The sequence below is a fragment of the Miniopterus natalensis genome, chromosome 1 (assembly GCF_054644295.1).
Source record: "Miniopterus natalensis isolate mMinNat1 chromosome 1, mMinNat1.hap1, whole genome shotgun sequence".
Lineage (NCBI taxonomy): Eukaryota > Metazoa > Chordata > Mammalia > Chiroptera > Miniopteridae > Miniopterus > Miniopterus natalensis.
Genome location: NC_142081.1, coordinates 118,030,365 through 118,057,568, shown reverse-complemented (window position 1 = coordinate 118,057,568; position 27,204 = coordinate 118,030,365). Strand labels below are relative to the sequence as shown.

The window sequence follows — 27,204 nt, the reverse complement described above, 5'->3', positions numbered from 1 at the left end:
TTCCCTTTCAGTTCAAACTGGCATTTTTCCTGCAGGTGTGGCTATTAAATCCGTAGTTCACACCCACCTTAATCTCCTTACCAAATGTAACCTTGGACCCACCTTTGGTGTTCTCTCCTGAGTATACTTTCTCATTTTTACCATATGGATAGGCTGAGAATTTACATAGCTTTAAATTCCACTTCCTTTTTTATTAACAGGTCTGTCTTCAAGTCATTTCTCTCTTTTTGCATTCTACTGTAAGCAATCAAGAGGAACCAAACCACTTCTTCAACATTTTGCTTAGAAACCTCCTCAATTAAGTATCCAATTTCATTGCTCACAACTTCCATCTTCTACAAAACACTGGAATTGTAACACAGTTCAGCCAAGTTCTTGCCCTTTCATAACAAGGATCGCCTTTTCTCTGTTATCCAATAACACGTTCCTCATTTTCATGTGGGACCTCATCAGCATGGCCTTTGCTTTCCACATATCTACTAGTGTTCTTTCTGCTCAGGATCACTGAGGTTTTCTCTAAGAAGATGGAAGCTGTCTACAGCTCTCCTCTTCTTTCTGAGGTCTCACCAGAATTGCCTTAACAGTTATTTTCATGACAGTCTAGGCCTTTTCTAGCATGTACACAGAACTCTTCCAATCTCTACTTACTATCCAGTTCCAAAGCCACTTCCACGTTTTCAGGTGTTTGTTACAGCAACACCCCCACTTCTCTGCACCAATATCTCTTGTTAGGGTTTTATGGGGAAACAGAACCACTTGGATAAATACTTATTATTAGGGGTTGGCTCATGTAATCATGGAGGCTAAGCCCTATTATCTGCCATTTGCAAACTGGAGACGCGGGGAAGCTGATGTTCTAAGTTCTAGTCTGAGTTTGAAGGCCAGTGTTAAACCTTGGTCTGAGTCAGAAGACCTGAGAATAAGAAGCACCAATGACCCAGGATAGGAGAAGATGGATATTCTAGCTCAAGCAGAGAGCAAATTTACCCTCCTCTGCCTTTTGTTCTATTGAGGCCCTTAATGGATTGATTGGCCTTATCCAATCTTCTTGACTCAGTCTACTCATTCAAATGCTAATCTCTTCCAGAAACACCCTCATAGACAGAAATAATGTCTTGCCAGCTATCTGGGCATCGGCTTGGCCAAGTCAAGTTGACATACAATTAACCGTCATATCTAGTTAATATCATGTCCTTCATTTCTTGATGTTTCCTGCTCTTTTCATACAAGAGGGAGAAAATTTCCATGCCCATTATTGTGAGCATATCTAGTCACCAAGGATCAGAATCCACTGTTTGGGGGATGATGAGCGTTAGGCTTGCCGAGGAGGAACACATGAGGCCAGAAGAGAAGGTAAAGGCAATTTTGTTAGGGCATCTGAATGCAGATGGGCTGAGCCACAAATGGCATCAGCCTGGAGTGGTTGGGGAGGAAGACTAGAGGATGTAGGGAGGGAACTTTTTGGAGCTCACTGATTTTTCTGAGCTGGAGTGGAGAGTTACCAAATTTAAGAACAGGTTGTTGTTTGAGTTCATCTAAAAGTTACTTTTCCATGCAGGGAGTGGAAAGTTACCAAGAGTAAGGAACAGGTTGTTGTTTGAGTTCACCTAAAAGTTACTTTTCCCTGCAGGGAGTGAAAGTTACCAAGCGTAAGGAACAGGTTGTTGTTTGAGTTCGCCTAAAAGTTACTTTCTCATGCAGGGGAGGGGTGAGCCCTCAGGAATGTTAAGTTTTTGTCCACGTGTAACAATGAGAAATGGAATAACAGAGATAAAATTCCATTTCGTTTTGTTTGTTCTGAACTGCTTGGCTTTATACTAACACTTTTACAGGGGTCTCTACCACGTGGATGAGCTGGGAAGTTACAAAGAACATACATTTATAATTCTGCCACTAAATAAAAAGTCTTAAAAAGTCCCATTAGTTAGTGAAATGAGGCAGGCTTCAGAAATGTCCTGCTATTTTGGGGGGGAGGTTATTATGCGTGATTAGGTGTTTAACTTTGACTTTTGATAGCGATTTCTTTATAAGTGCCAGGGGGACGGCTAACCCAAACTTGGGCACATCCGTGCAGTGGAACCCCACTCCAGCATAGAAAGGACTACGACGCAGCATCATGCAGGAATAGCAAAAACATTTATGCCGAGAGAAAAAAGAGTTTATCAAAAGCATGCATACTGTATGATTCTGTTTATATAGATTCTAGAACAGACAAAACTAATCTTTGGTAAAAAAAAAAAAAAAAAAAAAAAAAAAAAATCACAAATGTGGTTGCCTTGAGACGGGGGAGCACTGAAGATAGACCGGGAAGGGGTATGAGGGAATTATCTAGGGGTTATTAATACTCTTTATCTTGATACATAGAGGGTTGGGTAACAGGGATACATGTATCTCTTAAAATTCACTGAATGTATTTATGACTTTATTGTATGTAAATTTAATCCCAAAATATATACACAAAATAATGCCATACATGCTGAAGTGTTTAGGGGTAAAGTGTACCGATACCTGCAGTTTACTTCAAATTGTAATAACTACAACAATGGATTGATGGATAAATACACAATAAGACAGAGTAAAAACTTAGATTCTTTCAACTTTCCTGTAGATTTAAAAATTTTATAATGCAATGTTAAAAATATAATTTCAGAACAAAACCTATTAATATTAAAAAACCACAAAGGGTACTCTGGTTAGTGTTTTTTGGTGATATAATATGCTTTTAAGCACTATCATTAGAGAAATTAAATTACTTGTCAAAGCTAAATGAGAATTTATTCCATTACCTTTTCTCCAAATGAAGCCTAAAAGAGACATTTAAAATTATAAACATAAGGATTTCTTTTTTTTTTTTTCAATTTTAGTTTATATTCAATATTATTTTGTGTTAGTTTCAGGTGTACAGCAGAGTGGTTAGATAATCGCATGCTTTACAAAGTGATCCCCCTAATATTTGAAGTACCACCTGGCCCCATACAGTTATTACAGTATTATTGACTATATTCCTTAGGCTGTACTTTTCATTCCCATGACTATTTTGTGACTACCTATTTGTACTTCTTAATCCCTTTAACTTTTCACCCAGCCCCTAACCCCCATCAGTCTGTTCTCTGCATCTATGAGTCTGTTTCAATTGTGTTTTTGTTCTTAAGATTCCACATATAAGTGAAATCATAAAACACATAAGGATTTCTGATGCCACATGAATCCTTACGAAATTAAATTTATAATTAAAAACTACTTAGTTTTATGTTTTGACTATGCATCCTTTCATTTACAGTTTTTTTCTTTTGCTAATCTTTAGGTTCTGAAATGCAAGGAGGATGCTAAGCAGGCGCTAGGCTTCAGTTAAGAAGATAATGCACTATTTTAAATGACCTGATAAGAAGTATTGTTGAAAATCTTGATTTCTGGGTACAGATAATACCACAGCACTTGACTTTTATACCATGAGAATTATTGGAATTCAGGAAGCCTGGATTCTAATTCAAAATGACCGTGACAGTTTAGAACGTTGTATTTTTTCAAAGGAAACAGTTCAGTAGGAACATGTACGAAAGTATACCCTTCAGGACCAAAAAGCCATAAAAAAGGGAATGAATGTAGGGTGTCAGCACTGCGTACAGTCAGCTCTGCTCACTGAATAATCACTGTTCCTTGTGCTATGATTGGATCCAGCTTTCATGTTTAAATAATACGGAGAAATAAGTACAGGTTTAAAGAGGAGCAGGATGACTAAAATTACCAAAAACTGCTCCTCTGAGGAAAATCTGAGAGAAGAGGAAATTCCATAAAACTCTTTAAGATTGAAAAGGCCCAAGTTTTGCTTGTTTACCATTTTCAATTACATGAAGTGTTTTCCTGAGGAGAGCTTCTGAAAAACTAATAAGGGAAATGTATTTGAGTACTGGTTCGCTTGTGCAAATGGAAGAATCTCTTGACTTCAAGGTTGATTAAAGTCTGGGATAATTACCAAGAGATGCTATGGGATCTATATCCCTGGAGAATTATGTAAAGAAACGTAATATAAAGCCTGAGGGTGGGGGCAAGCTCAGAGGACCTGGGCAAGGACCTTCCTGGGTCTTCATTTTAATGACAATGTTTCACTCCAGAGTAACAGTTTTGAAATATAGCTTGGTACTGCCTTACACTTTTTTTCCGGGGTTTCTATAAGAAAGGAATGACAACGTTAAATTTGCTTCACTTAAAAATTCACTGTATTAATGTACAGCAATGTTACTGTAATTAGCAATACTGCATTGTAGACTTGAAAAATTTGCTAAGGAGACAGATCTTAAGTGTTCAAAAGAAAAGAAAAAATAATAACTGTGAGGGTGATGGGTATATTAATTAGCTTGGTTTCAGTGATTATTTCAAGGTATATACATATCAAAACATAAAGTTACACACTTTAAATACAATTTGTATTTGTAAGTTATGCCTCTAGAGCTTGAGAAAAATCACTGTAATGATTCTTTTCATTGGACTTGTCTCATCATAAATGATTGCATATTGCTTGGGTGACTATTTGTTCTTAACTTAGTTTCTGTACTTTAGAATTATTATAAAATAATTATAATGTATTCTGTTATTTTTCTCTTTAATGTTATAACATTACCATTAGGAGGAAATTGTTATATTTAAATCATTGTATTTAAGAGTATTTTCTGTTGGTGAGAGGGCCGGCCCTACCTATGTATTAGTCTCTGACATTCTTTGCTATTTTAGCCCACCAAGTCACCATTTCACCATCCAGGGCCAGTTAGAATGAAATGAGATAAAAATGTCATTTTTGGCCCGGCCAGCGTTGCTCAGCGGTTGAGCATTGACTTAGGATCCAGGAGATTGTGGTTCGATTCCCGGCCCAGGGCACATGCCCGGGTTGCGGGCTCGATCCGCAGTAGGGGGCGTGCAGGAGGCAGCCCATCAATGACTCTCTCAGCATTGATGTTTCTCTCTCCCTTTCCCCTTCCTTTCCTTTCTCTGAAATCAATAAAGATATATTAAGAAGGAAAAAAAAAGTCATCTTTCTGAATGATTTCTCCTCTTTCGGAAAGTCAGTATGGCAAAATCCTTTTGCATTTCCCGTGGTCGTCTCTATCCTTGGTCTCTTAATTTTATTCCATGGCTCACCTTTATTCTTTTTGCAGAGAAAAACTTGCTTCCTGTTGTAATGCTGTCCAAAACCTCATTGTCTCGAAAAAAAACACTCCAGTTGGGACTAACATGATTTACGAGGCGGAACGTCAGTACACAATCCTAATTAGAGAGAACATTTTTAATATGTTCCCCGTGGTGAGTAAAGATTTGTTGTGGTTTATTTGTGTCACTGTTCCACAGGTGAATTTTCTCTCACTTCAAGTTACAACTTATAATAATGGACGAGTTAATTAATTAAAATACCATACTCTTGTATAAGATACATGGCCCATTTTTAAAAGGCTCTTTTGAATGCCTGGTGGCTCTGCAGGGGTTGGTATTTATAACTTAAATGATAAGCTCTCCCACTTCTCGAGTCTTCATGACTCATCCTTGAATGAGGTGAGGTACTTACTTGGGCTTTCTGCATAGTAATTACTGGGGCCTGGAAAGAGGACCATTTTTCACCTGGAACAAGGTTCTTCCAGTTGTCAGTTTGGGTGACTGAGTCAATTCCTTTACAAAGAACTGTAGGTTTATGTGGTTAACCTTTGGGAAGAAAATATGTAAGAATTTTTGGTCAATAGACATTAACCTCTATAGACAGATTTTTGCCTCCTGTGTTTACTGATGTATCCCAACCTCCTAGAACACTCCTTAGTATATTTGTTAAATTAATTAATGAGCAATGATACAGTATCATTACAAGAAGAAATCTGTCCCTTAGTATAAATCCAAAATTGGGGGTAATTTTTGTCAAGAAGAACATACCATTGCTTAGAAACACACTTTCAGGAATCTTTTGTAATTGACTCGATTAAAAGTAATTAGGCCAAATCAATATGGTCAAAATAGGATCATTTAATATATACAATTTACCAAGTGTAGACTATTAGATTTTTATAATTAAATTTTTTGAACCTTTAACTTCTTACAACTAATTTACTGTCATATAAGTTGCTCCAATTTTTAAAAATTATTACATTTCAAAGAAAGAATAATTTTTTGGGAATAAACGAAATAATAGAAACAATAGGAAAAAAGTTATACATTTTTTGGAAGACAAGGAGGGCAAAGAATAACTCATAAAACATTATAAAATGCCCTCAGGATGTATTGAAATACCAATAATTGGAAAGATAAATAAGTAAAAAATATATTTCCTATCAAGGAAGGCCTGGGAGAGTTCCCCAAGGAGCAGCCCCTTCACCTATGCAACTTTTGCTAGTGCTTTTCTTGCTTTGGACTGACCAGAACAGAGGAGTAGCAAGTACTTCTTGCTTCTAATTTGCACCTTGAAAAGAATAATTTGACACAGGTTGGATAATTCTGAATGCAATTCACAACATTTATTTTCCAAATTTATAATTGATTTTTAAAAATTGGGGGGAGAAATTTCTGAAGTCAATCCAGCAGCAATTGCAAAGCTACGTAGCAGTTTCTGTGTTGCTTAAACATTCCAGGTTCCATGGATATGGCTCTTGGGGGAGCCAGCCTCTTTCCCACCTTGCCTCCTTCCAGTCCTCCCTGCTCAATTCTGCTCTGCTACACTCAGCTCAGAACTGCTGGGTAGCGCAGCAAGAGATCTAAATAGATGCTTTCGATTAAATGTGAAATCACTTTCTCCAAAAACTCTGCTAAGTAACTTGCAAAGGAAAACAACAAAGTTGGATTTCAACCAGAGTGAGCAATGCACAGACACTGGAGTTGGACCAATTTGCATTTTCTTAGGAGGTTTATGTTAGGGAATATTGATGTTTGTAATTTATTTAAACTCTTCCTGAACACTTAGATCCCAAAGCATATGGATGTTTTCCCTCAGTTGACCAAAAAACCAGAGAAAAACATACATTATTTTGACTGCTTAATTGGATATATGCTCCCCTCAGTAATCTTTTCTTTTGTGCCATAAAGAGCATATTTGCATTCTACTCTATCTATAAAATTCAGAATTTATTGTAGTACCAGTTAGTAAACACTGTCTGAAGATATCCTGAGCTAGAAGTTTAGTGACTTCAGATTCCCTGAGGTATTTAGGAACCATTCATTTAAGAGCTAGGCAATGTGCTAAGCATTGTGGATATAAAGAGAAAAAAAGCATGTGCTTAAGTTAACATTTTAGGCATTGAATGTCAGGAGCTGTGTAATGTGTAGGGGTTAAGAGCGTGGACTCTGGTGCATGGGTTTGAATCCCAGCTCAGCCACTTTCTAGCTTTAACTCATGCTTCCAGTTTCCCATCTGTAAAATGCTTATACCATTGTTGTGTGGATTAAATGCCTTCATGAGTTATTCACTTGGTTGCCTTGCATGATAAGCACTTTATGATTTGTAATTTTTAAAGACAAATCTAGAAGTGCTGAAATAGAGTTCTCTTTGCTTGCTAGACATCTCCGAGGTGCACCATCAGGAACAGGTGGCCGTCACAGTGATTCAGGGGTCTGCTGGGCTGCCCAGACCACACTGGCCCTGGGGTGTTGCTAGTAGCGCTGGTAAACTGGCTTTGGGGTGTTGGGTGCCCTGACTTGTAGCATCTGCCGATTTTAGTGCTGTAAATACCCCCACCGTGACCAATTTTAATTTACCAATGGTTTAACAGCCTACTCACAAAATTCCTGAGTATATATCAGTTGGCTCTCACAAGCTCCTCACAAGTGGGCTTCAGCACAGTGTGGGGGTGCTGCACCGGGGTGGGACACTGAGCCAGCAAGCACTTATTTAGAAGTCACTGCACACATTGCACTATGTTAGGTCTGCAGTGAAAGATAAGGAACACTGAAAAATAATAAACACACTCTGCCTTGAGGACTTACACTCAAATTCTAAAGAAAAAAAATAGGTGAATCAGGACCCTGTCATTGTAGAATATGACTGGCACCCTTGCTGCTGGTGAAGGTCACGCTGTTCCTTCAGGGAAAGTGACCAGCAAAGGAGAGCTGTAGTGTTGAACTGAAAAGTTGTGTTTCAGACTGAGGAGGATTTGGTGAAAGTGGGAGTCTTTCAGGGTAGGCAAGTTGGGCCCTTGGAAAAATTTTAAAAGATTCACGCCTGGGAAATGAATTTGAAATATACCACCCCAGAGTGAGTAGGCCTCCCTGAAATGCCATGGCTGGTCATTTGCGGAGATGGCAGGCATAAATCTCCTATCGTCACTGAGCCTGAAGGCCTAACTATTTAAGAAGCATGGGAAATTTTGCTAAATTAGTTACTAATTTTATTTCCCAGAATAGAGGATTTTACATGACTTGCCAATTGCTTTTTTCCCCCTCTTTTTTGCTGAAAACGTTCCTGTTGGTAAGGCACAATGTTGGATTTTGCCGTTCTAATTTTATTTAATTATGTGATGTAAACTGCATTATATTACATTTCATATACAAATATATTTTGTATTATTTCATTCTATTGTATGTGATATGCTGTATATCGCTCTGCAGAGAAATAACAGGTTTAGGAGAGTTTTTTATTTTAAGTCATAAGTTGATCGACATGTTATATGGTATTGCTACCTCTCCTTTTCTTGTTCTTTCCCTTTCCTTAGCATGTGTAAAAATTAAGCTACCTGAATTAAGCCAATGATATTTATGGTTCTAAAAGTAAGATATTTCATGGCAGTTTTTACTTCTTCCTGCTAGTCGCAGCCTTTTGTGGAGCGCCCTTACAATCAGTGTGCAGTGGTTGGAAATGGGGGGATTCTGAATAAGTCTGGCTGCGGAGCTGAAATAGATAAATCTGACTTCGTTTTTAGGTAAGACCTGCTCAGCTGCTTTCTTTGACCCAAAGATCAGTTGGATATTTTACAGGGTCAGTATAAAGATACTCTGTAAATGTTGACCTTTGAGCTGTATTGTTTAAGTCCAGATTATTGTGGTAGGCTTTCCTGCAGTGGTAAGTGGATCATTAGTTCCTCCGAATGCCGATTCGAGAATAAAATGTTCTGTGATCATTTACATTTCAGAAGCTCTGGGTAAAATCATGGTAAAGGGGGTCTGCACTGCAGGATTTGTCAGAGCCTTCAGTGTATTAAGGATATCATGGCTCCCTGAGAGGACTCTATGGAGCAAAGAGCATTTTTAAAAGTTTTGTCCTCAGGTAATATGAGGGAAAATGCTAGACTAGGCATTGTACAGCCATGCAACATCATTGTTTATTTAGTTTTCTGACTTGAAATTAAAAAATGTGCGCAGCTTCTAAATTATGCTCTTTTAAAACATATCTCAGTACTAGCTAACTTGCAAAAATAGAAACAAAAGTGGTTTCCATGTGTGCCTGTACTCATAAGCCCTGTTACAGGGCATCTCCACTTCCCGAATATGAAGGAAAGGTGATTCATCCCTGGGAGGATGGATTTCAGTTGAAATGCACCTTTTTTAAAGTAAATCTTTTTATTAATTTTTCGAGAGAGGAAGGGAGAAGGAGAGAGGGAGAAACATTGATGTGAGAGTGAAACATCCACTGGCTGCCTCCTGCACGCCCCCCATCAGGGATCGAGTCCACAAACCCCAGCATGTGCCCTGACCAGGGATGGAGCCCACAACCTCTTGGTACATGGGGTGACGCTCAACCAACCGAGCCACACTGGCCAGGGCTGAAATGCACCTTTTAAAAAAGTATATTGAAATCTCTTTGTTCCTATTTCAGGAACACTGATTGTATACATCAGAGGAGATCCTTAGATCCTTATTAATTCAATGCTGTCCTTTTTAGCAAATAGAAAAGAAGTTGATCAGTAGTTCTTCCTTCACTTTAATCTCATTTAAAATTTTTATGCTGAAGGTAATGACAGAACAACAGACCCAGCAGTCCAACAGTTACAGGGTGTGTTCCTCATGATGAATATTAAAATGGCCAGCACCTGAGTGATTTAGCCATTTAGTTAAAGCACTCAGTACTAAAAGGCCATCATGAAGATAAATAATTCTTATAATAAACTTTTGATAGACTTAAAATTCCTGAAATATCTGTGGAATCATGCCTAAACACCCATTTGACTTTATGCAAATATAGGAAATACAAGTTTAGTTTAAAATTTTTTTTTTCATTCTCAACAGCTACTTAGTTTATAACTTTAAAATAAATGCATATATTTCTAGAGTCTACATTTCCTGACTCTAGATTCCAGGTATCTTTCTGCATATAGATTTTCCTTTGAAGTTTACCTTTCAAAGTAAAAGGCAAAATGAGAGCTAGACATGATTGGTGTCATTAAAATTTACTTAGTTTTTAAGCCTGTACTTATTTCAGCTGTACATGTTCATATTTTATAAAACAATCTTTTTACTTTTTATTACTTTTTTTTTTTTCATTTTAAAAGATTGGGACCTATCCGTTAAAAATGTAAGGAAAAAGGTGATGAGTGGCTTTCCTATACTACTGTATGTATACAACACCCAAGGTTTCTTCTACAAGTTTCCTTTGATACTACTGTATATGGAAATAACCTTTTATTCTTCAACAGAACATTGGACTGTCCTAGAAAGTAGATTTGTTACAGGAAGCCCACTAATGAGGTCATTTCTGGTCTGTTATCTCTGATTAGTATTTTTCCTGAAGTGCTATATTTAATTATTTTTGGATATATCTTTTTATCAAGGTGGGATGTGCATGTTTCATTTGTTTGTATGTTTAATAGAACATGGAATAGAATTTTCAACTTCATTATTCAGAACACTTGAACTTTAAGTTGCCTTTCTTAAGGAAATACTCAGATACTCCCTTTGTATGTATAGTTTTAAAGAATTAGTCTACTTGAAATTCTGTAAGCGTTACTTAAAGAGTCATAACTAACTTTCCCCTCTTTTTGTGACAGGAATAAAATTACTCAAAATTACAATTTTTAATTTGTTTTCCAATTTAAAAACAAATTTACTCTTTTGAGTAAAAGAGTACTAAACATCATTAAAAGAACATTAGGATTTTATTAACAGCATGATTTGGTAGGAAAACTATCCATATGGGAATCAGGAGATTTTAATTTTTTTTAATATAATCTTCGTTCTGGCAGACTCTATAACCTTCATCACAATGCTTCAATGTTTAAAATCTGTAAAATGGTCATCATACCACTGTGGGAATATAATTAATATAAATAATAATTTTAATAAGAGGAGTATGAACTCCCCAAAAGCTAGGCAAGGTTTAATTGTCATTTCTAGTTTTGTTACTTATAAAGGCCTTAATGTTGAAATATTTATCAAATTTGTATATTTTATGCAATGTGGAATCAACTAAGAGTTCAGTACTTATTAAATAGTTTTAAATGAAAATCAGATGAGTTCTGAGGAACTCTTAACAGCAATGATTTTCTTAAAAAAGCCCAGCCAGCATGGCTCAGTGGTTGAGCATAGACCTGTGATCCAGGAGATCTCAGTTCCATTCCTAGTCAGGCCACATGCCTCAGTTTCAGGCTTAATCCTCAGTAGGGGGAGTGCCGGAGGCAGCTGATCATTGACTCATCATCGATGTTTCTATCTCTCTCTCCCTCTCCCTTCCTCTCTCCAAAATCAATAAAGACATATTAAAAATAAATTTAAAAAAGTGATAATGGGTGAGGGAGGTGGAGGATGGTATGGGGGGATAAATGGTGATGGACAGAGACTTGACTTGGGGTGGTGAACACACAATATAGTGCACAGATCATGTGTTGTGGAATTGTGCACCTGAAACTTGTGTAATTTTGTTAACTAGTGTCACCCCAATAAATTCAATAGAAAGAAAAAAATATGACAATGATCATATATGTATGAATGTATTTGTGTGTGTGTATTTTATTTTTTCAAGTTGTATTTTGAAAATAATTTTCTTCTAAATTTCAGGTGTAACCTCCCCCCAACAACAGGAATTGTTAGTAAAGATGTTGGCAATAAAACCAACCTTGTGACTGTAAATCCCAGTATCATAAAAATAAAGTAAGTACCTCCAATTTACATAACAGTTCAAGAACATTTGTTCATTGTTTAGCATGTTTCTTAGTCTGAGCACCAATTTTATTGCTGAGACTGACTTGTAATACAGCTGGCATGGCTTTTGGGAGAAATATATAAGAATATATTTGTAATTTTTAAATTTCTATCAAGGTTATGGCTCATAATAAGTTAGGTTATGACCAGTTGTATTTCTGATGTTTTAAGCTGAATGTTGCTCATCAAATGAAAACTTACTATCTCTTCATCTGTTTTTGCAATAGGGAAGTTACTTTTTTCTATTTTCTTTTAGAATGTTAGTGTTACTTTTTTATCTTGGTAGTATTTTCTTGATAAAACCTAATCTATTTGGAAACTTCAGAGAGCAAGTCTTAAGAGGACCTGGCAAAATTTGATTTTCACTTTGGATAGTATATTACTAAAGAATTATTCCCATATTTCATTTTCCACAATATAATTAACCATGAAATGTAGGTTGGTTAATAAAAATTCTGTTCAGTAGTTTTACTGTATTAGTTTAATCAAAAGTAACTAATAATCATTATTAATTGAATACACCCCTCAAATAGTTCTAGTATCTGTTAAGAGAATATAAAACATTGTATCCATCTCCCAAAAGCTTACTTTCAAAATACACACAATTGTGTGATTATTATTTAAATTAAACATGTAGAGGTATCAGTTAAATTGGAGGAAACTTTTATTTACTTATTTGTTTTTTATTTATTTATTATTTATTTATTTACTTATTTATTTATTTTTAAATATGTCTTTATTGATTTCAGAGAGAGGAAGGGGGAGGGAGAGAGAGAGAGAGAGAAACATCAATGATGAGAGAGTCATTGATCGGCTGCCTCCTATACGCCCCCTCCTGGGGATCAAGCCCACAGCCCAGGCATGTGCCCTGACCAGAATCGAAGCTCTGTCGCCTTGATCCTAGGCTGATGCTCAACTGCTGAGCCACACCCGGCTGGGTAAATTGGAAGAAATTTAAAAAGTGTTTGTGTGTGTGTGTGCGTGTGTGTGTGTGTCTGTGTGTATTTTTTTAGGTTTTCTAAGGGAAACTTTTATAATCACATATTTACAAAAGGTGCACAAAGAGTACAGTTAAATGAGTTTTTTAAAATGTGTAGATATTTTAAGAATGTCTTATGTTTGAGAAAATATTTCATTATTATAAACTTGGAAGGTGTTTCAACATCACAAAGCAACCTTAGGAAAAAATTACTGAGATTGAAGATCAAAGAATATAAGAAATGTGGCCCGGTTGGGCGTGGCTTGGCTGTTGAGTGTCAACCTAGGATATAGGAGATAGCAGTTGGATTCCCGGTAGGGGCACATGCCGGGGTTGCGGGCTCATCCCCAGTTGGGGGCGTGCAGGGAGCAGCCAATCAATGAGGACTCACTCATCACTGATGTTTCTGTCTCTCTCTCCCTCTCCCTTCCTCTCTCTGAAATCAATAAAAATATATTTTAAAAAAAGAATGTGCCCGGCCAGGCTTGGCTCAGCAGTTGAGCATCGACCTAGGATCCAGGAGATCCAGGTTCGATTCCCAGTCAGGGCACATGCCTGGGTTGCGGGCTGCAGCTGATCAATGACTCTCTCATCATTGATGTTTCTATCTCTCTCTCTCCCTCTCCTTTCCTCTCTCTGAAATCAATAAAGATATATTTAATAAATAAATAAATAAATAAATAAAATTAAAAAAAGAATGTAAGAAATGTGTGTCCAGTAAGGGTACAGCCCAGTAAGAAAGTAGAAATTAAATCCAAGAAATATCAAGAAAGAGAGATTAAGGCCTAACCCTTGATATTTACAAGATACTGTGCGTTTTGTCTGACTCTGTGGTTTGTCCTTTTTATATACAGGGATATACATGGTTCCTTTTTTTGGCCAGAGGTACATTTAGCCTGTGTCACCAAAATCACTACTTTGATGATTAATGTGGTTATTATGATTTTTTTTTTAACTTGGCAGATATGAGAACTTAAACGAAAAGAAAGGAGAATTTCTGGAGGACATTGCAGCCTATGGAGACGCATTTCTTCTATTTCCAGCGTTTTCCTTCAAGATCAACACCGCTCCTTCTTTTAAAGTATACGATGCTCTGAACGAGTCTAATGCAAGACAGAAGGTTATATATTTCCATCCCAGCTACCTGAAGAATCTGGCCAGCTTCTGGAGAACTAAAGGCGTGAAAGAGTACCGCCTGTCCTCCGGCTTGATGATTGCCAGCGTGGCCGTGGAGCTGTGTGAGACGGTGAAGCTCTATGGGTTTTGGCCCTTCTCTAAAACCTTGCAGCACGCGCCCGTTAGCCATCACTACTACGACAACAGATTGCCGAAGCTCAATTTCCACTTTATGCCCGAAGAATACGGCCACATTCTCCAACTTCACATGAAAGGAATCCTCCAGTTACAATTCAGCAAATGTTAAACAGCCTAACCAAAGTGACTGAAGGGGGGAATAGTTTTAATGTAATGCTCTAGGTGAGTAACAGTGTTTCCGAGCACAAAAATTGGTCGTTGTAAGGTGTAATAGGAGGAGCCCGAAATTTCGTTTGATCCAAGTTCTCCACTAAGTGTGCGACCTTGGAAACTCATTCCGTTGTTCTGATCTTCAGTTTTCCTGCCTGTAAAATGGGGACCAGGATGTCTAACTCCTATGAGGAAAATGTGAAAATCTATGAAAACTCTTAATGAAGTATTTGCCTGAGGCAGATTCTCAAAGTCTGTTTCCTTATTGGTAATTATAACAACATTTCCACCCTCGCCTAACTGATAATAAAAGGTGTGCTGTGTTGGAAACCCTTTCTGGAGAGAACACCTGAACTGCCAGCACTCACGGATGTTCTTCCTCGGGCAGGTCTCTCTATTATCAATAATATCCTTCTTATCTTTATTTCTTCCTGTCTTAGAGTGCATATAAGAAAATTATGTGCTTAAACAAGAAACCCTCGATTATTCAGGAATGAAATCCTTCCCTTTGTATGCTAATATGCCTGCTTCTGATTACATTCACTTGTGTCATTTGCTGTGATGACTTGCGTTGGTTGGATTTTAGGCCGATTCTTTTTTTTCTTTATCTACATTTTAAAATCACTTTTTATATTAACTTCCTGCTTCACTCTTAAGTCTTTTCCTCTCTCACTGACAATATCTACTTCAAGGATATGAATGGTTACAACATCCAGTTTTTCTTACCTGTTGACTTGTCTGTGGGATCACTTACTCAGTTTATGTTTTAAAAATTATTGAATAGCTACTTCATGCCAACCCTGCAACAAGCTCTGTGAGAGGGATACAAAGATGACTAAGTCCTGCAGGAGGAAGCAGACATGCATGTCATCAACTATGATATGGTGTGACCAATGTTATTACAATAGTTATGGATAGAGAATTATGAAGAACAAGAAGCAGAAATAATTAAATCTACTTCAGTGGAATCTATTTCAGAGAAGAGGTGATCTCTGTATTAAACCTAGATGAGTAAGGTTTTACCAAATGAAGACAATCCTGGGTAGAGGGAATATGATAGAGAAAAAAGCTGTCCCCTTGATTTAGATTCATCAAAACTAACACATTTGAAGGTAGATCATGGTCTTTGCCCCAAAAAACTTCTACATGAGGGTAGGATACTGAGTGGGGGTGCTGGCCTGCGCCCACATCTGTGAAGTGGGAATAATACCAACCTAACAGATTTTATAGGAAAGCTGTAAGGATTAAAACATGCAAACTTAATTCTCATAAGGAATGGTGTATGTTTATATGAGAAATAAGACTAATCAATTAAATATCAATCTAAAACGAAGCTTGTGTAGATATGGAATATTAGCATTTTCACACCACTCCCTTACATTATGATGACACGTGTTAATATGGGTCATCCCTGGGGGTTGCTGGGCTGGGTGAAAAAGGTGAAAGGATTAAGAAGAAACACATACACATATCATCCCGGCATCTACTGAATAAGTTATTTGACTTAAGTAATTATGTTACAGGATAGTAAAAAGCTAGGAAAAGTCCAGGGCAGAAGGAACACAAACACTGACACAAAATTAAAGAAGGCCAAACAGTTTAGACAGCTTGTAGCCAATTTGCAGCAAAATCTTGAGAACAAATGTCTAATACCGCTCCTCACTAACCAAAGAATGCAAGAAAGAAGGGGGAATTTTAATGCCTCTTCTCTCTAACCAGAGAATATATAGCTTAAATCACCCTGGAACTCTTAAGGCAGGAGGGGGGAGGGGGAAGAAAGAGGGGAGAGATTTATCTCACCTACTAAACAAAGAAGTTAGCCATTTTGGGGAAGAAGGAAAGAAGAGGGAGTTTTCTTCTCACTGTTTAAACAGAGAAGCCAACAGTCTCTGAGCTTGTTAAAGATAAAATCACCAGATACTTCTCATAAATTCTGGGACAGCCACAACAAAGTAAAAGGGAGATGTTAAGAGTTAATCTGTACCGAGATATATGACAGAGCAATTTAAAAACCTGTAGACAGAAAAATATAAGACACCAAACCTCTACCAAGCTCACTTCTCAAGACTAGCTGGGAAGTCCATCTGTGCTTCATAAGCCAGATGTATAGATTTGCTTGCCTTGCTTCTTTAATAAATTTTGCTTTACTTCTTTAATAAATTGTCTTTTCTACAACTCAGTTATCTGGGATCACTCATTTGAATTTATTTCTACGAATCTGACAAGAACTGAGGAGGGGACAGCCCGCTCCCTTCAACTCATGGGGCTGTCCAATAGCACCTTTTCTGGTGTTTCTGGTGCCTATAACAATTATGTGCATATTTTCCTGCTTGTCTTGTATCATTGCAAGGTGAGCAGAAATAGGAGTGGAATAGACTGGGCAGCATGCTGAATTAATTACAATTCTTAATTCTAAATTCTTACCTAGCTAGATAAATGGTTTACTAAATGTTCACTTATATAAACACCCTGCTATAAATTGCTTATTTTCATAAAGTACATCTTTAATTTGATTGTAGTTGACATTTGTGATGCTATTCTCAGTTTATACTTTCATTTGTTCTTCTGTAGCAAATGAAACCTATTATGCCCATAAATTGATTAAAAGTTCATACGTAAATATTTTCCAAAAGAAACATGCTTTTAATTACATAAAATCTAATTATTTTCTTTCTTTTTGTGGTGATGAATAGGTTGCTGATTTTTACCCCTCCTACTGTCTTTCATTAGCTTTTAAAACCTGCTAGCAGTATTGTTAATGTCTCCATCATGTTACTAGCAATGGATTATTAAAAACAGATCAAAACATTCCAATATTTTACAGTTAGTAAAATGTTTCTTTCCAAATATGTCCTGGTAAGAACTTAAACATTTTTCTTTGATGGTATTGGAAATAAATAATTGAGTAAAAGTATGTATTGAAATAAATGATTAAATATAAATATAGAGACTTTATTAGTTATTTTAATAAAAATTACATATGATTAGTAAATTTAGAGCTTACTTAAGTTTTTTCCATATAATTTGCTCTTTTAACTTTGGAAATTTTTTCTAGAATATAAAATGAAACAAAATCTTCAATGCCACTGATCAGGATTTCAGAAATATTCAAAATGGTTCCAGTAAAAGTTCAGTAGAAAACAAATTTTTAAATTGTGGAGAAAATTGTAGACCTATCAACCTGAACACAACTGAAGTTGATTTCTTGTTTAACATTTATATTAACATTTGTATTGTCATTCTAAAAGCATGTTGAAATTATACAACAATCCCAGTTAGATTCATATTAGTCAAAAAGAACATGTGTATTTTCTATCTGTTTCCCAAGTGGGTCTGTAGCTGTTATGAAATCTCAACACCTTGTAGTTACCTGCCATGAGCTGAAACTCTCCTTCATTCTCTGTAGTGTAGTCAGTGGGCTATGGAGAAATAAAGAGAGTAGGTGGCCTTATTCACATCAGAACATTTCTTCCCTGGCAGAGGATGACCTTCTACTTGTTCCATTGTGATGTGCCAATAATGTCCTTTTGTTCCTAAACAGAATTTAACATTTTTTTCTAAAGGAAAAGAGAGCATGAATTTTATTATGTAACTATCAGCTTATGAAAAATGTAAATCGTAAGTCACAGTTCTTTTTGTTCTGTAATGGTGAATTATTACAAGTTTTTCCGCCAAGATCAAAACAGAAAGGAAAACTATGCACTCCATCTTATAGATTTATACATGAACCACTACCAGATCTGACTGTGACACTCTCCAGGTGAAACGAGCATTGCTTAAATGTTGTTAGATTGGTTGAGTTTGATCTGCTCTTAAACTTCAAGTACATCCGGGACATGGGGGCTATAGAGTACTACACCTTTAGTTGAGACTCGGGCTCCTAAAACCCCATGCCACCAGTTTTTAAGGGAAATACTGGCTTTCTTGATTCTATTTTCTGCTTGTTGAGCAGCATCACTGGGCAATGTAACTGAATAACAAGATTCTAAAAGAATTTCCATCCAAATCTGAAGGTAAGGCAGACATAGTCATTGAAGCATGTAGTCCACAGGGCTTTATGGTTTCTGAAAAGGACTCCATAAACAATTGTATAGATTTAAATTTCACATGCTAAACTAGTACTTGAAGTCTCTGGTGTTTTTCCCTCCTAACAAAAGGCAAAGCCTAATAGATTATAACTTTCATGAAAGAAGATTTCTTTCTACATGTAAATTTCAACCCAGTAAATATGTGGGCTCTCAGCTAGGTATTCATACAAGGACATTTTTTTGAGGACTTTCTATGTATAGAATACTGAATTAAGCCATAAATCAGACCTGTTTGGGGCTAGATTTTTTTTTCCCTTGCTTACAAAAAATTTACCAGTTAAATACGATTATCATGTCAGGTACCCTAAACCATTCCATGAATCTCCAGAATCTTTGGGAAACTGGAAAATTTTGTGGATAATGGCTCTGTTCACATCCTAAATAGCTACTGCAGAAGGATAGTTACAGCAGAACTTTTATTTATGTAACATGATGTGAAACACATTGTTATGCTCTTAAACAGTAAAGGAATTGCAGAAAGTCACATAAAATATCTTAAGCATTTGACCTAATAAGACTATTTCTTTTTTTATTCTTGATTTTTTTTTTTTTTTTTAAAAAGTCATTTAGAGCTGCTGGGTGAGTTCCAAGTTTCCTATTTGCATGTGGCTTCAAAGGCTGACTCCATGGCAAAGAGTCACCTTTACCCTTTTGAAGATGTATGGGCAGGGAAATTTCTCTTGTCCATCGTATCTTATCTGGGTCATCTCTTCTAAGACCATTCAGCTTTTAATAAAAAATGTGAGTGATATATGATAAATATGCATTGCTCACATAATGGAGGAAAGACAAACCCTTTAGTAGATGGTATTAGAACATTTTCTCACAATATGGAGAAAAATTCCTACATTGCACAATAGAAAAAGTTGGACACCAGATAGATTAAAGACAAGTTCAAAGGTAAACTGTAAAGCTAATAGAACTAAATTGTTAGTGACGGGCTGTAATTCTTAAATATAACCTAAAAATAATTTTTTTTAAATTCAGTCAAGAAATGATGTCTCTGGCTATATTAAAATGACAGATTTCTAGTCAATGAGCAGCATCTTAAACAAAGTGAGTAGGCTGGTGACAGACTGGAATAGCTTTTATCAATGTGTAAATTAATGACATTAATATAAATATAGAAACATTCCTAGGAACTGCAAATCATAAAGTAAAAGACAGGAATCTCAGTATAAAAATGAACAAAGAATAAGCATGTGGTCTACAAAGGGAAATGTTAAGTAGCTAATAAGATAGAGTGATGCTTGAGATTACTAGAATCTGAGAAATAAAAATTAAAAGATTTATATTACATATTATATTATATATTATATTAATTATATTGGCAATAATAAGGTCATTCATTCTAAATGCTGGTGGAAGTTTAAACCTATTCAACCATTTTGGAAATCAGTCTGGAAGTACTGAGTTAGTCAGATTAATTATTCGTCTGTCCTATGGCCCAGCAATACCACCTGTTGGATACATGCCCCAGAGAACTTTAAGGTCCACAAGGAGACTAATACTAGGATACTTATTTCATTATTGTTTGTGGTAGCAGGAATTTGGGTGCACAGGTGTCTATGTCTCAGGGAATTAATGAGTTAACTTTGATGAATACATAGTATGGAATACATGGCAGCAATTAGAAGCAACTTACTGGATGTATACAGAGCCGCTAGGATAGATCCTTAAAATATAGTGTAAAGGGAAAAATAAGAGCTATAGCACAATGCCACTTGAATACATTAAAGCCTATACATACATACACACATACATATACACATGCATACACATACGTATTCAAGGGTATATATTAAACATAGAACAGTGCCCATTTAGTAGAGAGCGGTGGGAGTGGTTTTAGGGATAAAGGGGAAAAAATGAATAAAGAACACAAGAAAAGGGCCTTGCAGAGACAGTGGCTACTGAGAATGCCATGAACAAAGAGCCTAATGGTTAACTCTCAATTTGAGGCTAAAATAAAATAAGGTCAGAAGGAATAACATATGTTCGTTTGAAAAGAGTAGTTCTAAAACAACATAAAAAATAAATTTTCTGTTTTCCAAGAGGAGAGAAGAGACATCCTTTGGCAGAAAAATAGTAGTGCTAAGGAGGTATTGCTACAGAAGGGGGGAGAGAGAATACAAATGAGCAGGAGAAGATAATACATACTATATGGAAATGAACAGTTATGTTATGCCAGTGCTATGCGGGGTACTTTATATCTGTCATCATGTTTAGCAGAGCAAGCCTTGGACACATATATTCTTATCCATACATAAAATAGTCTTACTACCACATAAATATAGAAGCTCAGACTCAAATGGGTAAGTAACTTCTGTAAGGTTATAAGAGCAGAGCTAGCATTCAAACTCACACCTGTCTGACTCTAAAGCCATGTGTACACGCATGAAACCATCTCCACAATAAACAGTGTGTGTGTCCATTACCCCAAAATGTTTTCTTGTGCTACTTTCACTCAACATAATAAGATTCATTCATGTTGTTTGTACATCAGTAGTTTATTCTTTTATTTGCTGAGCAGAACTCTATCATATGGCTACAGAATCATTTGTTTATCCATTCACCTGTTGATGTATATTTGAGTTGTCTCTGGTTTGGGGCTGTTACAAATACAGCTGTCATGAACATTCATATACAGATGTTTGTGTGGACATATATTTTTATTTATTTGCTGCAAATATCTAGGATTAGAATGGCTGGGGAATATGGTCAATGTATGTCTAACATATTTTTTAAAAACTACCAACTGTTTTCCAAAGTGGTTGTAACATTTTGGGTTTCTATCAACGGTGTATATCAGTTGCAGTTGCCTCACATCTTTCATAAATTTTGGTATGTTCAGTCTTTTATTTTTTTATTTTAAAATTGTTTTAAATTTTCAGTTATAGTTGACATTCAGTATTGCAGTATATTACTTTCAAATGTACAGCAGAGTGATGAGGCATTTATATAACTTACAAAGTGATCCCCATGATAAGTGTAGTATCCACCTGACACCATGCATAGTTATTAAAATATGATTGACTATATTCCTTATTCTGTACTTTACATGCCCTTGACTGTCTTATAACTGCCAATGGTATGGTCAGTCTTTTCAATTTTAGACGTTCTGTTGGGTGTATAGTGTGTCTCATGATTTTAATTTGAGTTTCCCTTATGATTGTATTTCATATATTTATTTGCCTTTGTATATCTTTTTTGGTGAAGTGTCTGTTCAAATATTTTGACCACTTTTAATTGGATTGTCTTCTCATAATTGAATTATAAGAGATCTTTATTCTAGTACAAGTCTTTTGTCAGATACATGTTTTGCAACTATTTTCTCTTTGTGTTTGGTTTGTCTTTTCATTTTCTTAATCGTGTATTTTGAATATCAAAACATTTCAATTTTACTAAAGTCTAGATTCTTGATTTTTAAATTTTTAGTATCAACTTTAAGAAATCTCCACCCTGGCCCATGTGACTTGGTTAGTTGGAATGTCATCCATACACCAAAGGGTCACAGGTTCAATCCCAGGTCAGGGCGTGTATGGAAGCAATCAGTTGATGTATCTCTCTCTGCCTCCCTTCCTCTCTTTAAGGTCAACAAATTTTTTTTTTTTTTTTTAATCTTTGCTAAACCCATGATCATTGAGATTTTCTCCTATGCATTCATCCTAAAGGTTTATAGTTTGCTCTTAATATTTAGTTCCATGAGCCATTTTGAATTACATTTTTGTGTGTTTATGGTGTGGGGCAAAGGTCAAAATTCATATTTTGCATTCAATTGTCTAAGTAGAATTTGTTGAAGAGACTTCCCCAATGGTATTGTTTTGGCACCTATGTTGAAAGTCAACTAATTTATATCTGGGTTTACTTACTTGTGTGTTTTCTGTTCTGCTCCATTGATTTATTTGTCTTTATGCCAATACCATACTATCTTGATTAATGTAACTTTATAATAAGACTTTAAATAAAACTGTGAATCCTCCAATTTTATTGTTTTATGAACTTTTTTGGGGGTGCTATTCTGGAAGAGTTTATGTAAAATTTTTATTATTTCTTTTTTACATATTTGGTAAAATTCAGCAGCGAAGCTACCTGGCTCTACAATTTCCCTTGAAGGAAAAATTTTAATTATGAACAGTTTCTTTAATAGATATGGGGCCATTCAGGTTATCTATTTCTTTTTAAGATTTGGTAGTCTGTTTCTTTCAGAGAATTTATACCCATCATTGAAGCTGTGGATTTTATTGTCATAAAGTTGTTCATAATATTCTCTTATCTTTTTAATATAGTAGAGTCTGCAGTGATGTCCCCTATCTCATTTCTCATATTAGTTATTTGTGTTTGTTTTCTCTCTTTTATCTTTCATATGTATGGTTAGAGATTTATCAATTTTAATGATCATCTAAAAGAACCAGCTTTGAGGTTTCTTTGATTTCTGCTTTGATTTTTATTATTTTCTTACTTCTCCTTTCTTGGGGTTTCATTTACTTTCTTTTTTATAGTTGTTTAAGGTAATTGAGGTGAGACCTCCTTTTGTTTTTAACATGGGTTTTAGTGCAATAAATTTTCCTCTAAAAACTTAAGTTGCTTCCTACAAATTTTGATATGTCATGTGTTCATGTTCATTCAATTCAAAAAACTTTCTGACTTTTGATATCTTCTTTGTACCTTGGCCTTTTTAGAAAGTGTGTTATTTAGATTCCAAGTATTTTTGGATTGTTTCGGGTATGTTACTATAGAATATTTTAAATTAATTTCAATGTAGTCATTAACATGCTTTGTATGATTTGAATCAATTTAAATTCATTGAGACTTTATTTTTATGGACCAAAAATATAGTCTTTGTTGATAAATATTCTGTGTGCACTTAAAAAAAATGTGTACTCTAATGTTGTTGGGTGTAGTGTTTTGCTAATGCCAATTAAATCACATAGGTTGACATTGTTGTTCTAGTCCTCTGTGTCTTTCCTGATATTTGTGTACTTGTTCTGTCAATTAAGAGAAAAATATTAAATTCTTAACTATAATTGTAGATTTATCTATTTCTTCATGCAGTTCTATCAATTTTTTAATTTATTGTTTGGTTTTAGAGAGAGAAGAGAGAGAGAGAAACATCAATTTGTTGTTCCACTTATTTATGCATTCATTGGTTGATTTTTGTATGTGCCCTGATCAGGGATTGAACCCACAACCTTCATGTATCAGGACAATGCTCTAACCAATTGAGCCACCTGCTCGCCAGGGCTCTATCAATTTTTGTTTTGTGTATTTTGAAGCTCTATTAGTAGATGCGTGAATGTTTAAGATTGTTATGTTCTCTTGATAAATGTTATGTTCTCTTGATAAATTAGTAGATGCATGAATGTTTAAGACTATGTTCTCTTCATTGTTACGTTCTCATGGTAAACATACAGTTTTGTTCCCTTAATATCATTCTGAAGTTGTCTTCTTTATTGCTAGTAATATTCTTTTCTCTCAAATCTATTGTCTGGTATTAATATACTCACTCTAATTATTTATATAGAATTAGCATGATATCTCTTTTTTTATCTTTTTACTTTGAACAAATTTGTTTCTTTATATTGAAAGTGGTTTTGTTATAGACAGCATATAGTTAGGTCTTGCCTTTTTTTTAAATCCAATCTGAACATTTACCTTTTACTTGGTGTTTATGCAATTTAGATTAATGTCACACATTTTACTTCTACATACATTATAAACCGTGCAATGTCTATTATATTTTTTACTTTAAACTGTCAGTTATCTCTTTATAAAAATTTTTTTAAAATTATATTTACCCATCTATTTACTGATTTCAGTGCTCTTGATATTTTGTGTAGATTTCCACTTTTGTTCGGTATTATTTCTCTGAAGGACTTCCTTTACCATTTCTTGTAGAGCCCAACTGCTGGTAATAAATTCTTTTGTATGTTTGAAAAGTGTTTACTTCGCCTTCATTTCAAAAATATTTTTTTGCTGGGTATGAAATTCTAGATTGGCAGTATGTTACCTTCAGTATTTTAAAGGTGTTGCTCCACTCTCTTCTGAATTGCTTTGTTTCCAAAAAGAAGTCTGCTGTTTTTATCTTTGTTTCCTTGCACATACTGTATCTTTTTTTTCTACCTTTGGTTCCTTTAAAATTTTTCTTCTATCACTAGTTTTGAGCACTTTTTAAAATTACGTGTGTTGATGTACTTTTCTTTATATTTTTTGTACTTGAGGTTCTTTGGCTTCTTGCACCTGTGGGCTTATAATTTTCATCAAATTTGGAAAGATTTTGGCATTATTTTCAAAATATTTTTCTTTCTCTCCTCCTCCCCCTACCCCCTTTTTCATGGACTCTAGTTACACATAGATTAAGCTACTTAAATTTGTTCTTCAGCTCACTGATTCTCTATTCATTCTTTTTTCCCCCTAGTCTGTCCTTCATTTTGTATAGGTCCTATTCTTTTATCTTCAACTTCACTAATATTTTGCAATGTCTAATGTGGTGTTAATCCCATCCAGTATGTTTCCATTTCAAACATTGTAGAAGTTTGGTTTGTGTCTTTTTTTTTTAATTTCTAAATTTTATTTTTATTTAAAATTTTACAGATGTCCCTTCTTCTCCCCAATGACCCGTTCCACCCCGTCCCATCCCCCTCCCCAGTCCCTCTCCCCACCGCTGTCCGTGTCCTTGGGTTGTGCATATATGCATATAAATTCTTTGGTTACTCTCTCCCCCTCCACTCACCGGCCCTCCTCCATCCCTCTGACATTCGTCAGCATCATCTATGCTTCCATGTCATTGAATCTATTCTGTTCATCAGTTTATTAAGTTCTTTAGATTCCACGTATAACCGAAATCATGTGATGTTTGTCTTTCTCTGCCAGGCTTATTTCACTTAGCATAATTTTCTCCAGGCCCATCCACACTGTCCCAAAGGGTACGAGATTCTTCTTCTTCACAGCTGCGTAGTATTCCATGTGTGTAAATGTCCCATAGTTTTTTTATCCACTCATCTACGGATAGGCACTTGGGCTGTTTCCAGATCTTAGCTATTATAAACTGTGCTGCTATGAACATTGGGGTGCATATATTCTTTCTGATGAATGTTTCAGGATTCTTAGGCTACATTCCTAGGAGTGGAATCACTGGCTCAAAAGGCAGCTCCATTTTTATTTTTTTGAGGAACCTCCATACTGTTTTCCATAGTGGCTGCACCAGTCTGCATTCCCACCAGCAGTGTACTAGGATTCTCCTTTCTCCACACCCTTGGGAGCACATGTCATTTGTTGATTTGTTGATGGCAGCCATTCTTACAGGTGTGAAGTGATACCTCATTGTGGTTTTTAATTTGCATTTCTCTGATGATTAGCAATGTTGAGCATTTTCTCATGTGTCTCTTGGCCATCTGTATGTCCTCTTTGAAGAAGTGTCTATTCAAGTTCTTTGCCCATTTCTTAATTGGGTTGTTTGTCTTCCTCTTGCTGAGTAGTATGAGTTCTTTGTACACTTTGGAAATTAGCCCCTTATCAGATACATCCTTGGAAAATATGTTTTCCCAGACTGTGGGGTTCCTTTGTATTTTGAGGCTGTTTTCTTTTGCTGTGCAGCTTTTTAGTTTGATGTAGTCCAATTTGCTTATTTTTTCTTTTGTTTCTCTTGCCCTAGGAGATGTATCAGTGAAAATTCCACTACATGGGATGTCTATGACTTTACTGCCTATGTTTTCTTCCAGGATTTTTATGGTTTCGTGACTTACATTTAAGTCTTTTATCCATTTTGAGTTTATTTTTGTGTATGGTGAAAGTTGGTGGTCTAGTTTCATTCTTTTGCATGTATCTATCCAATTTCCAGGCACCACTTATTGAAGAGACTGTCTTTACTCCATTGGATACTCTTGCCTCCTTTGTCAAATATTACCTGACCATAATGGCGTGGGACTATTCCTGGGGTCTCTGTTTTGTTCCATTGATCTATATGCCTGTTGTTGTACCAATACCAGGCCGTTTTGATTACAGTAGCTTTGTAATACAGTTTGAAGCCCAGTAATGGGATCCCTCCCACTCTGTTGTTTTTTCTCAAGATGGCTGCAGCTATTCGGGGTCTTTTTTGGTTCCATATAAATTTTTGAAATGTTTGTTCTAGGTCCGTGAAATATACTGTTGGTATTTTAATAGGAATTGCATTGAATTTATAAATTGCTTTAGGTACTATGGACATTTTAATGACATTAATTCTTCCAATCCATGAGCATAGTATATTCTTCCACTTGTTTAAATTTTCCTCTCTTTCTTTTTTCAGTGCCACGTAGTTTTCTGAGCACAGGTCTTTTACATCCTTGGTTAAGTTTATTCCTAGGCATCTTATTTTTTTAGTTGCAATGGTAAATGGTACTGCTTTTTTCGTTTCTCTTTCTGAAAGTTCATTGTTGGTGTATAAGAATGCCATTGATTTCTGGATGTTGATTTTGTATCCAGCTACCTTGCCAAATTCGTTTATCAAATCTAGTAGTACTTTGATGGAGTCTTTAGGGTTTTCTATATACAAAATCATGTCATCTGCAAATAATGACAGTTGTACTTCCTCCTTTCCAG

General features: G+C 35.7%; 1 protein-coding gene across 1 annotated transcript in view; it reads left to right on the top strand.

Moving 5' to 3' along the window:
- The window catches only part of ST8SIA6 (ST8 alpha-N-acetyl-neuraminide alpha-2,8-sialyltransferase 6), a 115,809-nt gene extending 93,200 nt beyond the window's left edge, over nucleotides 1–22,609 (top strand). The window contains exons 5-8 of the mRNA XM_016217415.2: nucleotides 5,151–5,295; nucleotides 8,770–8,882; nucleotides 11,950–12,042; nucleotides 14,036–22,609. Of these exons, the coding sequence (XP_016072901.2) occupies nucleotides 5,151–5,295; nucleotides 8,770–8,882; nucleotides 11,950–12,042; nucleotides 14,036–14,495 (811 nt within the window). The 3' untranslated portion in view covers nucleotides 14,496–22,609. The remainder of the gene's footprint in view (nucleotides 1–5,150; nucleotides 5,296–8,769; nucleotides 8,883–11,949; nucleotides 12,043–14,035) is intronic.
- The last annotated feature ends 4,595 nt before the right edge of the window (nucleotides 22,610–27,204 follow it).